The 12,640-nt window shown below is 42.8% G+C and overlaps 1 protein-coding gene across 2 annotated transcripts in view; it reads left to right on the top strand.

The window, feature by feature from the left end:
• LOC102457239 (uncharacterized) overlaps window positions 1–6,441 on the top strand; it is a 57,965-nt gene extending 51,524 nt beyond the window's left edge. For both annotated transcript variants that reach the window (XM_006112756.4, XM_006112757.4), the window contains exons 10-11: window positions 1,444–1,620; window positions 5,661–6,441. In XM_006112756.4, the coding sequence (XP_006112818.2) occupies window positions 1,444–1,620; window positions 5,661–5,665 (182 nt within the window). In that variant the 3' untranslated portion in view covers window positions 5,666–6,441. The remainder of the gene's footprint in view (window positions 1–1,443; window positions 1,621–5,660) is intronic.
• The last annotated feature ends 6,199 nt before the right edge of the window (window positions 6,442–12,640 follow it).

Raw genomic sequence — 12,640 nt, 5'->3', positions numbered from 1 at the left:
TATCTAATACCCTGAAGCAGGAGGTTTTGTCATGCAAGTCTAGCAGGTTTGAAAATTCTGCAGTAGAAAAGCCTTCTTCAGCAGAGGGAAAAGCCATTATCTACAGCTGCGTTTCAGACGCACCATTATCCTGCAATCTTTATAAACAACTTCCTGTTTTGTACACACTGGCAAGAAGATTCTTTTTCTGTTTCAAATGTCGGAGACATAACTAATAACTGGATTGCTGGCCAGGAGTTCGAATTTGGCCCTGTTACTGCCATCTCATACTTATTCTGAATAAATAGGATCTTGTAAACATCCCAGGATTGAGATACCAGATATATGTTGAAATAACTCAGCATTCTATAATTAAAATAATGTACATGATGCTTCAGTGGCTTCAGTGGTAATTTATTCTCGCTCATGAGGACTCAGGAAAGTAGAACAGATTCCTTTATGTTTCTTTGGGGGTCTTCATCAACCAGTGACAGTCGATCATTTGCAGGAGAAAAACTAACAAATTATGCTTCACTTTTTGTTGAGTATTCTTTTAATGGATTGAATAAACTACCTGGTGATTGGTTTGTAAAACACAGAAGATATTTATCAAGCGAATGAAATAAAAGAAAGAAATGATGAGGAATTGGTGAAACAATATGGACAGTGAGAAAGGCTAGTTAGTATGTTTAGTGGGGTTCTTTAACTTATCATGCCTAGAGTTCCCACCAGCCAGTGCACTCCACTGGATGTAGGACGGAATGCACACACCACCTCCTGAAAGGATAGCAGAGCTGCTGCAGTAGCATGGGCTCCCTGGCAGCCCCACAAGAAATTAGAAGCAAGTAAGTATGATTCATCAACAGTCCCGACTCCGTGCAGCCTGGGCCATGGCTGTAAAAACCTTAACCTTAACAGTATGGTTACCTGTTACATCGGAGCAAGGCTGGTCATAGTCTTTGTCAGGCCCTAGATAAAGTGTGTGTACCAGGTGGAAGTGGAACTTGATTCTGAACCCCCAGAAGGGATGGGACTTCAGATGGAAGAGGCAGGACGTGGAGCAGCCAGCTCTCAGTGCCTTCCATACCACGTCAAACCTCCCCCAGCCAGCCATCGGTGCTACCTCTGCAGCAGTGCACAGGGCTCTGGTGGAGATTTAAACATGTCTAGGACTTGAACTGCCACAGCTGCCACAGTAGCAGCAGACACAGTCTAGAGCCCTGTGCCCTTTATAATTGCTGGGCTTCGGGGAATATGCTCCCTATACTCCCACTATTGGTGGTCCTGCATCGAAGACCCATTTTCTGAATCATAATTGAAAAGAGTGATGGGCTAGACAATCCCTGTCCTTGATTTGGAATGGATTATTTTGGTGTAAATTCTGGGTGAAAATGTAAAAAAAAAAAAAAAAAAAAAAAAACCAAAACCACCATACATTTTGATGTACTGTTTTCATTCAAATAGATCTCCAAGTCTTTTTTTATGGTGCCGACAAAAATGCAAATGGATTCCTGACATTCAGTGAGATAGAAAAGGTCCTGGGAGAAGATGCACCTCGGAAAGAGGAATTGGAAGAATTTGATCATGATAACAATAAGATGTACTCCTACCTTGAATTGAGAAAAGCTCTTGAGCTGACAGGTAAGGATATTTTAAAAACAAATGAGTTTTTATTTCATAACTAGACTTTTCTCCTATCCATCAAACACATCTTCCTCTTTCTGACAGATGGAATTAGGGCTTGTCTATACTTGAGAATTTGCCAAAATATTTATTCTGCAATAATTATTCTAAAATAGCTTTAGGCAAGTCCACACAAGGACACTTTTATTCTGCAATAAGTATTACAGAATACCCATTTCATAAATTTCCACTTGTAGACAAACCCTTAGAAATAGACCTGACTCATGAATCTGACTCTGGATCTGGAATCACATCTGAACATTCAGTTTGTTGAGATTCAAGGTTCCAACACAGAACTATGAGCCTGTGTCAGATGTCAGCTGTGGATATGAACTGATTCCAAACTTGGGTCACTGTAGCTTGAATGAAATCCCAATCCCAGTCCTATGGGTTACTTGACAGCCACAGCCATTTGGGGGACTTGAGGTCGGCATCTACAATTACTACGTTCTGACTTCCAATATTCTGACCCTATTATAGAGGGGCTAAATTTTACTATAAGTAAATTTTCATAATTATGACTGAAGATGCGGGCATGAGGTTTTGGAGAAATTTATTTCTGTATAGTGAAAATGGGGTTCCTATTTTCATTCCTTACAAGTATATAGCTGAAGAAAAGGCATATATTTTAAGAGCAAAATTTTCCTTTCTTATCTTTGTTGTGCATTTTGACTGATTTTCTCCAAATGCAATATAAATATATTCATGCAGGAGAGCAGAATACTGTAGCTAACATTCATCATGTAACCAGGAGGCAAATTTTCCTCTGAGGGCTTACCTGTATTAGAAAATTTGCACTTGATTTAAAATTTAATTAATACCAGTAAGCATTGGCAATGTAAAATGCACTTAAACTGGTTTGATTTACTCTGTCAGGGTATGTCTACACTACCCCGCTAGTTCGAACTAGGAGGGTAATGTATGCATACCGCACTTGCTAATGAAGCCCGGGATTTGAATTTCCCGGGCTTCATTAGCATAAGCGGGGAGCCGCCATTTTTAAATCCCCGCTGCTTCGAACCCCGTGTAGCGCGGCTACACGGGGCTCGAACTAGGTAGTTCGGACTAGGGTCCTATTCCGAACTACCGTTACTCCTCGTTTCACGTGAAACGAGGAGTAACGGTAGTTCGGAATAGGACCCTAGTCCGAACTACCTAGTTCGAGCCCCGTGTAGCCGCGCTACACGGGGTTCGAAGCAGCGGGGATTTAAAAATGGCGGCTCCCCGCTTATGCTAATGAAGCCCGGGAAATTCAAATCCCGGGCTTCATTAGCAAGTGCGGTATGCATACATTACCCTCCTAGTTCGAACTAGGAGGGTAGTGTAGACATACCCTTAATTTGTCAAATTAAGTTTATTTGGTGTAAAAGCAGTTTAAATTAGTTTAAGATGGATGCAAGTTGGTGTAAGTTCTTCTACATCAGGAGACTGCACTGCTATAACTAAATTGATTTGGAGGGTATGTCTACACAGCAAAGTTATTTCAAAATAACTTTACCAGCTTCTACACAGCCAAACTGCTATTTCAAAATTAAATCAAAATAGCGGAGGGCTTATTTCGAAATTGGTAAACCTCATTCCACGAGGAATAGCACCAATTTCGAAATTGCGATTTTGAAATAAGAGTTGTGTAGATGCTTATTTCAAAATGGGGGCCTCCAGCCCTTCCCAGGGTGCCCTAATGGCCACTCTGGGCACAACCAAGAAAACTCCTCTCCCTCCCCCTCCCCCCCAGAGCCCTTAAAGGGGTAGACTCTGGCCAAAGTGCCTGTGCCAGCTCCAAGACTGCCAGCCCAGAGCCAGCAGTTGCTGCATCTGACCCAGTGGCCCCCAGCATGAGCCAGGCAGCCAATGCCAGTCCTCCACTGCTCACCAGGACCAGTCTGCCAGCTCTCAGGAAAAGGTGGCCGGAAAAGGTGGGCGCCTGCCTGGTCCAGTGCGGAGATCAGGGACCTCATTCAGGTTTGGGGGGATGTCTCCAACTTCCATGATCTCCGCACTAAACGGAGGAATGCAACCACCTACAGGCAGATGGCCGCCAGCCTGGCCACCAAAGGCCACATAAGAACCCAGGAGCAGGTTCGCATGAAAATAAAGGAGCTTTAGCAGGCATATGCCAGGGCCACAGGAGGGAGCGCCCAACCAGGGGCAGACCCAGACCTCTGCCCCTATTTTGATGCTGTTGACCGCATTCTGGGGGGCAGGATGGTCCGTGCCCCCCAAGTGGTCATTGACCCTGGGGCAGAGCTTGTTGCCTCCTGCTGCTCCAGCCCCTGCTGCTTCCCCAGCTACCGCTTCTCCTCCCACTTCTTCTCCCCCTCCTGCTTCTTCCTTTCCACCCTCCCCACACCCCCAGGGATGCCGAGGCCCCCGCACCCATGGTGCTGGGAGACAGTTGGGCTGGCGAGACCCCCAACCCTGAGTTTCTCCTCCCCTTCCCTCCCCCTTCCTCCTCCCCTCTCCCACCCTTACTCCTTCCCTCTCCCACCTTCTTTCCCGTCTCACCTTACTTTCATTCCCATCCCACCCCAGTTTTGTTCAATAAAGAGAAGTTTGTTGTAATGAACATGTGTCTTTTATTGTACAGAAGGAAGGGGGGTAAGGGAGGGGTAAGTGGAAGGACGTGAGGGATGAATGAGGCACAAGCCCCCAGTGCGGTACACCAGAGAGACTGTTACTGCCTGCAGAACGTGCTGCAAGGCTCGCAGCAATATGTCCAAGAGAAGCACCAGAGTGCCCAGGGGCGGCTTTGGCTCCATGCTGCAGAGTGCTGTGGTGTCTTGAGTGAGGGCAAACAGAGCACACAGAGAAAAAAATGCTTCGCTATCCCTCAGCAAGGTAGGCAAGCAAGCAAGCAGGGAAACCTTAGAACTGGCTGTCCGGGGGGCGGGTCCCTTTAAGCACAGGTCTCAGATACCTTGCGTGGCTGCTGCCTGAGGCTAACTCCTGACCTGATGCCCTGCCTGAATCGGTTCCGGATGGCCTTAAATGCAATTCAGTGTCCTATCAATGTGGACGCGCTATTTCGAAATAGCAAAATGCTATTTCGAAATGCATTTTGTGCCTAGGCACATTATTTCAAAATAACTATTTCAAAATAAGATATTTCAAAATAATGTTGTAGAGTAGACATACCCGGATACACTGATGCAAAAACAATTAGGACAACAGCACTTAGGAAGAACTAAACGACTGCACAAATAGAAAATGGGAAATGACTGCCTAGCTGGGAGTTCTGCAGAAAAGGATCTGAGGGTTATAGTACATCACAAACTAAATCTGAGTCAACAATATAATACTGTTCCAAAAAAAGCGCAAATACCATTTGGGATGTATTAGCAAGAGTGTTGTAAGCAAAACGTGAGAAGCCATTCTTCCACTCTGCTCTCATAATGTCTCAGATGGAGTACTATATGCAGTTCTTGGCACCACACTCCAGGAAAGATTTGGAAAGGAAAAACTTGAGAGGCCAACAATGAAAATGATCAAAGATCTAGAAAACATGACCTAAAAAGAAATATTGGGGGGAAAAACTGGTGTGAGAAGACTGAGGGGGTGTGAGGAAACATGAGTACAGTCTTCAAGAACAGAAAAGATTTTATAAGGATGAGGAGGATAAACTGTTCTCCTTAAGCACTAAGGCCAAGACAAGAAGCAATGGCCTTAAATTGCAACAAGGGAGATCTAGGTTAGACATTAGGAAAATCTTCCTAATTGCAAGGGTAGTTAAGCACTGGAACAAAGCACTCAGGGATGTTGTAGAATCTCCCCCAGTGGAAGTTTTTAAGAACAAATTACACAGGTATGGTCTTAGCCCTGCCTCAATGAAGGAGATTAGAATAGATGTACCATCAAGTCCCTTCCAGTCCTACATTTCTAGGACTCAGAGTATCTACATTTAGCTGAATTCACCATAAGAAAAACGTATTGTTCAAATTCCTGTTTTTAATGTACTCAAGATATGACCTTATCTAATACTGAATCTTTTTGTATTACAGAATAACTGAGAAGACTGAGATATGCATGCAATGTTCTGGATTTTTATTTTATTTTACTGGAAAAAAACCACTTACAGGTTTATTGATGATTAATCATTCTTTGGGAACACCAAAATATCAAATTCATAAGGATAAAATGCCCATTCTTCCAGTATGCACACCATATTTACCATAGTAACCATATATTGCAGAATAGCTAGAGAAGAAGATTTCTTAAAATGTTTAACTTTGTAGGCACACAGACAAAAAAGGAAGACAAAAGAAATATTACTAATAAAAAATGTTTTAAACCATGGATTTAGTATTAAAAAGTTATATAACTTGAGCATGTCTTAAGTTGTATTTATTTCTGTATAATAAATATGTCCAATTCTAGTCTTCCTTAAACTCTAAGGGTATGTCTACACTACCCCGCTAGTTCGAACTAGCGGGGTAATGTAGGCATACCGCAATTGCAAACGAAGCCCGGGATTTGAATTTACCGGGCTTCATTTGCATAAGCGGGGCGCCGCCATTTTTAAATCCCCGCTCGTTCGAACCCCGTGCAGCGCGGCTACACGGGGCATGAACTAGCGGGGTAGTGTAGACATACCCTAACAGATAGTTGATGATTATTCATGCATGTACAGCCCTGTTAACACTGTACTACTATTTACTTGGTAAATGAAAAAGTGAAGTCCTTCCATCATCCACATGAGATCATGGATATGGAGCAGAAATAGTTACTATTTTGATTACAATGTATCAAGTGTGGTTATTTGGATGTTTGCATGCTCCAAATGGTGATTACCAACACACAGTGACATGCAAGAGATTCCTTGGGTATGTAGGTTCAAATTCTGACATTATGAAATTGTAAGAAGAGTTGTGGAATGATTTATTTGCTTCTGATGGAGTCACCCTCTTTTCTGCATACAGCTAAATTGTTCCTGCTAAAGACTGCTTATCTGTATACTTGTGACATTATTTCAGAGAGTATGTTTTCTTTCCTTTGGAATAGACCAGATTGCACAAAATTTAACTGGCATTTTAATTTTTTTTCCTGGGAAGGGTATCTATAGTTCCCATTACTCCTATGAGTTCTTTAATTCAACAACTACAGATTGAACCCTATGCATTACTATCAACTTCCATGGAATATTTTTCAGAAACAAAGTATAAATATTTCAGCAAAGGGCTGTATGGTAGATTTGGGTTGATAGCATGCCTGAAAAAAGTGTCCGTTCCTGACTTGACTCTCAGGAAAAGTTGCATTAATTGCAGTAGGACTTCAGATATGTTTTCATAGTTGGGCTCTTTCTTGAGTGATGCTGCCTTCTTCCTTAGTTATGAGCAAGCATTTGAATTTCAATGGGAAATGAACAAGTATTTGCCAATCTGTATTCCAAGGCATCCATAAACCCAATATAAGCAAGAAATTCTGGGGAGCTTCTTATTAAAATATTGAAAGCACATCATAGTATACACAAAATCCATGTTGCCCCTGATAGATCTCTAAAAGGGAATGAAATTTGGCCCCACTGTAGTAAAAATTATACCTGTACTAGCAAAAAAGGTATCTTCTTATAAAGAAGGTAATATATCCCTTTGGTGGAGTATCTGTTGAACAGCACCCATCTCTAACATTCTGATATAAAGCAGACGGTTGTGGCATATCGGTAGAGTATAACTCTACATGTAGATCTAACAGAGTAAAGGCCGTAAACCAAACTGTTCATATCATCACATTGGTTTTGGAGGCCATGTTTTCCCATATCAAGGCTATTTCCCACTCTGGCACTCCAAGAGCAGAAGGTGCGGGCCTGCAAAAGACCTTAAAATTACTTTGCCTCTGTAGGCTTCTGCTTATAAGCACCCCAAGGTCACAGATTCCTTGGTCTTGGGAGGCAGCTGACATGACCAAGTAAAACAAAAACCTCTTTTCTTCTTGAACCCAGGAAGAAAACTCTTGGACTTTTTCCAGGAGGGGTACCCCCAAGCTCTTTACCACAAGAGAGCTTGAAAAAAAACAACCCACCTGCAATCTCTGGTAGCTGACCTAAGTCTTAGGCTTGCATACACAGACCTTCTGTTACCTTCCAGGACACACAAATTAAATCATAGCCTTAAAAAAGGAGATTTTATTTACAAAACAAAAAGATATTCTTGGTAAAGCATACTTGGTTGCTAGGTGTTATAGAGCCACTGAGAAAAGAGCAAATTAAAACACAGAGAAGTTGTATCTCTGAGATCCAGCTTAAAAATACAGTGTACGGGGGAAAGGAAAGGCACGTGGGCTTAGCACAGAGAAATTTAACCAAACAACAACATAAAACAAAAATAACTTGATCATGACTAAATAGACTACTTACAATCCATGCTTCATGGTCCAGTCCATTTCCATGCTCAGTATTCCTTTTAGGCATGGTGTTCTGCTGGGTTCAATACATCTTGTTCCCCCAACTCCTGGCTTAAAACCCACACAAAGGAAAACAGCAGGCAGATATATCTTCCAATTTAAATTTGGACATCTTTTCCCATTGGGTCTTCTAGCTCACTGCCAATACCCCTTAGTTACCTGAGTTTAAACTTTTAATCACTGAATGCTGGCTAGCACTCCTTCTATCCCTCACACCCAAGACACCAAGCAACCTAGTTTATAAGTTATAAAAGATATTCACATATCTCATGGAAAACCTGAGCAAATCAAACCCAAAGACTTCCTTTTTTAAATGACTGAATTTCATAACAAAATGAAATTGCTTACAAATTCAGAGGTCTATAATTTCCCATAGTCTGTTTTAACTTAGGCTCATTTATTCCCACTGAAATCAGTGCTCAGGATTGTTGATCATCATTTTATATAGTGGCAGTTTGTATAGTTTATATTTGGGGTGGGCAAAAGGGCTTTCATGGGCTGGATTCGGCCCGCCAAGTAGGTTGACCCAGCCCGTGGAGGCCCTGCGCTCCCCCGCCCCAATTAGGAGCACTAAACTTCCTCCTACCTTGGCAGGGCCACGCAGCGCTTTGAAGCGCCATGCGCTCCTCGCAGGGCGGGAGAAGATGTCATGCACTCCCCTGCCCCCAAGCCTGATTGGCCTGAGGGCAGGAGGCGAGTGCAAATTTTTGTCCACCCTTCCCCCACCCTGCAAGGAGCATGCAGTACTTCAAAGTGTCGTATGCTCGCACAGGGCAGAGACAGAGTGAAGGAAGCTTCGCACAGCTCCCCCAACTCCAGGCTGATTGGCCCGACTGACCTGCGGGTAGGGTGAGCACAAGAAGCCTTCTCCTGCCCTGCGAGGAGCATGTAGCACTTTGAAGGGCAGGGGTAGGGCAGGAGGAGGCTTCATGCACTCCTGCCCTCCCCCGCTCCCAGGCCAATTACGGCTTGGGGTGGGGGAGCTGCATGAGCTTCCTTTGCCCTGCCCCCACCCTACAAGGAGAACGCGGCACTTCAAAGTGCCATGTGCTCCTCGCAGAGCGAGAGGAGGCTTCACTTGCTCCCCCACACCCAGGCCCTGATCGGCCTGGGGGTGGGGAACGTGTGAAGCCTCTTCCTGCCCTGCCAGGGGCATGGGTGACTAATGGGAAGGGGTGGCAAAGGGGCTCCCCCACCCCCAGGCCAATCGTGGTCTGTGGGTGGGGTAGCCCAGAAGCATCCTGGCCCCACCTATTCCAGATTAGGCCCTGCCCCTTAAGGGGCAGCCCAGGGAAAAAATTATTCCCCACCCTAGTTTATATAGTGGCTTTGGGAGTGACTTTTTATCTGTACTATTACTGAATGCATAAAACCATCATTCATCCTAATTAATGTGCCTTTCAACCCCCAGGAAATCAATGGAAAATGTGAGGGCAGAAACCTAATGTAGTCAGTAGGCCTTTAAACAGATAGAATTGCAGTATTGGGGCAGGAATGGCCAATCCTTTGAGGTACTGAACACTTCCTAGAAGGTTCTCTGTGTGTGCAGTACCTGTCATATTCAGTGGGTACATTTGAAAAGTTTGTGCCTATTCTAGAGATATTATAAGTATTCTCCTTGTTAATCAATGAGAAAGGTGCCACAAGCTATAGTATTTTGAAAACTAGCAAAAAAGTGAGGCCACTTTTTTATTGAATGGTGATACTCAGCCTCTCTACTAAATCTGAGTACACATACTTACCTACCCATACTAATGTTGTGTCTTCATTTTCGATGTGCTGATTTGACTAATAAATAATACATACCTTCCATTTGTTTAAAGCTATAAACTCTAATGAGAAAAATTAATGGATAATAGTTCATGGAATTCCAAATCATATACAATGTCATAAATGGGAAGACTATAAGAAAGGAAAAATATGGTACATTTTTAATTTTCTAAAATAAATTTATGGGGGGAAAATTGACAGCACAATTATTTTCTACTTCCACAAAGTTAATATATTTTAATATCTGCCTTTCAAAAGCTGCTTCTATGGGAGATCTATCAGTAAACCAAATCACTTACAGGTTTATTTTTAATTGATCAAAAAGCCACATTTTAGGCAAGCCATTTAGCCTATACCTGGTTTGTTTATATAAAACCAAATATTTATTTTTAAGGTAACTAAACAAACCATGGCTACATCTACACTGGCATGATTTTCCGGAAATGCTTAAAACAGAACAGTTTTCTGTTATAAGTATTTCTGGAAAAAGCGCGTCTACATTGGCAGGATGCTTTTCCGGAAAAGCACTTTTTCTGGAAAAGCGTCCGTGCCAATGTAGACGCACTTTTCCTCAAAAAAGCCCCGATCGTCATTTTCGCGATCGGGGCTTTTTTGCAGAAAAGAAATCTGTGCTGTCTACACTGGCCCTTTTCTGGAACAGTTTTCCGGAAAAGGACTTTTGCCCAAACGGGAGCAGCATAGTTGTTCCGGAAAAACACTGATGATTTTACAGTAGATCATCAGTGCTTTTCCGGAAATTCAAGGGGCCAGTGTAGACAGCTGGCAAGTTATTCCAGAAAAGCGGCTGATTTTCCAGAATAAGTGGCCAGTGTAGAGACAGCCCTCATGTTCAAATACTATTTCAATGGGATTTTAATAATTCTCCTTGGCTTCCTTGAAAATGCCTGCCCAGGTGATTACCATGTGTTGCCTGCCATGACTATTGCTAACTCTACCCACAGATAATCTGTATTGGTGATCCACCTTACTCACAGAGTGCAAAGTACCTTAGTCCCTGTATTTAGAAGGTGCTCAAATGTGAGAGAAGCTAGGGCCCACACCCCATGAAAAGCAATATGAACAAGAATAACATGCAGATCTTAAGACACATGATATACAAATGAACATAGAAATATAAAAAGCTCTGCATACATATACCCAGAGAATACTGATAAAGACAGCATACCTCTTAAGCAAAGGGAACTTTCAAGTGCACTCAGCTATGACATATATAGCAGTTGAGGCCACTTAGAAACTAATGGACAAAGTCCACCCTTTAAAACACAGGTGTGATCACTACAGAAGTAAAATACATGCCATAAATAAATAGGGAGTAGATCAGCACAATTTTGTGGCTGAACTCACTCTTGGAGGATCTGTACTTTTTTTATGACATCCTCAGAGTTTTAAAGAAGTTATAGATTCATATTTACTCAAGGAGGCTGAAGAGGATGTAAGGAGCAAACTTTACAGATGGCAGCCTGTCAGTCCTTGTCCTTTGTTAGCTCAGTTGGTATTTCTTTATTTTTTGCCTTTGAGATCTCTTTCCTACATACACTGTCAAATTATGGCAGGAGGAAATCAAACACTTTAGAAAGAGATTTTATTTCTCAGTTTCATTTGTCAGCCTGTGCAAATATCACCACTAGTTAGAACTGCAGCCAAAAGAAACTCAAATACTTGGGGAATAATTAGTCATTTATTTATTTGCCTTTCAATCACTGTACTTCCTTTCTGAACAATCCCTTTCCTCTGTAAGTTTCCTGCTTCTGTGTCCACTATATATCCTTCATTTTTATAGCTATATGTGTATGTGTGTGTGTGGGTGTGGGTGTGGGTGTGGGTGTCTTTTCTCACCTTGCTTTTACACCATGCCATGCTGTTACTGCCTAATAAGTTTGGTCTTGGACATCCACAACATTACACCTGCTCAAAATGAATGTAAAGGGCCCCAAATAAGGAATCTCCTCCATTACGTGGATTGTAGCAGTTTAAACACACTTTGTACTCAGTCTGCACAGCTGTAAACGACTATACAACATGCAAGTCCATGGAGGGCCTGACCCTTTGTATACTACCCTTTGCCAGCAATAGCTGAGAAGAGAACTGATTGGACTTGCACCATTTTCACATTTTACTGGTGCAAGAGGTACTTTAGGGAACAACAATGAAACTGGCACTGTCAACCATTATGAATTTCTACTGGGAGCATAGGGGTGCATGAGGATACCTTCAACCTCATACCAAATTTAAACTCCACAATGAAACACTTTTTAGCTAGTCAGAGAGCTCTCTACATCTCAATAAACACCTCCATAAAACCAATGTGTTATTTTCCCCTACATGCTTTTACATATTATAATTTAGTATAGTTAGTCCTACTTAATGCAAAAAACAACCACCCTATTTCACAGGAGCACAATAGCAGTGTTTTGATATAAAAGTTAGTATTAAATGAATGTCTACACTTTAATACAGAAATTAAATGTGTTGTTGTATGAACAAATATTACTCTTTGTTTGTCCTGCCCTATTGATGGTCAAATAGAACCAAGAACAGTAGACTTCCGATAATCTGGCACCTTTGGGACCCAGGTGGTGCCGGATTATCAGATATGCCTGAGTATCAGGAGGTACTCCGGCAGGGGGGCTGTGACGGGTCTGCTGGGACCCACACTGTGACCGGCGAGGAGGGGCGGGGGGTCATCAGGCAACGGCACGGTGAGGGGCGAACCCTCCGCTGTTTTGCATGGAGGCGGGGGAAGCCCCGGGCAGCCGCTGGTGACAGGCCAGCTGGGGCTGCAATCGGCAGC

Source organism: Pelodiscus sinensis, chromosome 5 (genome assembly GCF_049634645.1).
Source record: "Pelodiscus sinensis isolate JC-2024 chromosome 5, ASM4963464v1, whole genome shotgun sequence".
Classification (NCBI taxonomy): domain Eukaryota; kingdom Metazoa; phylum Chordata; order Testudines; family Trionychidae; genus Pelodiscus; species Pelodiscus sinensis.
This window is presented reverse-complemented; position numbering and strand designations above follow the sequence as displayed.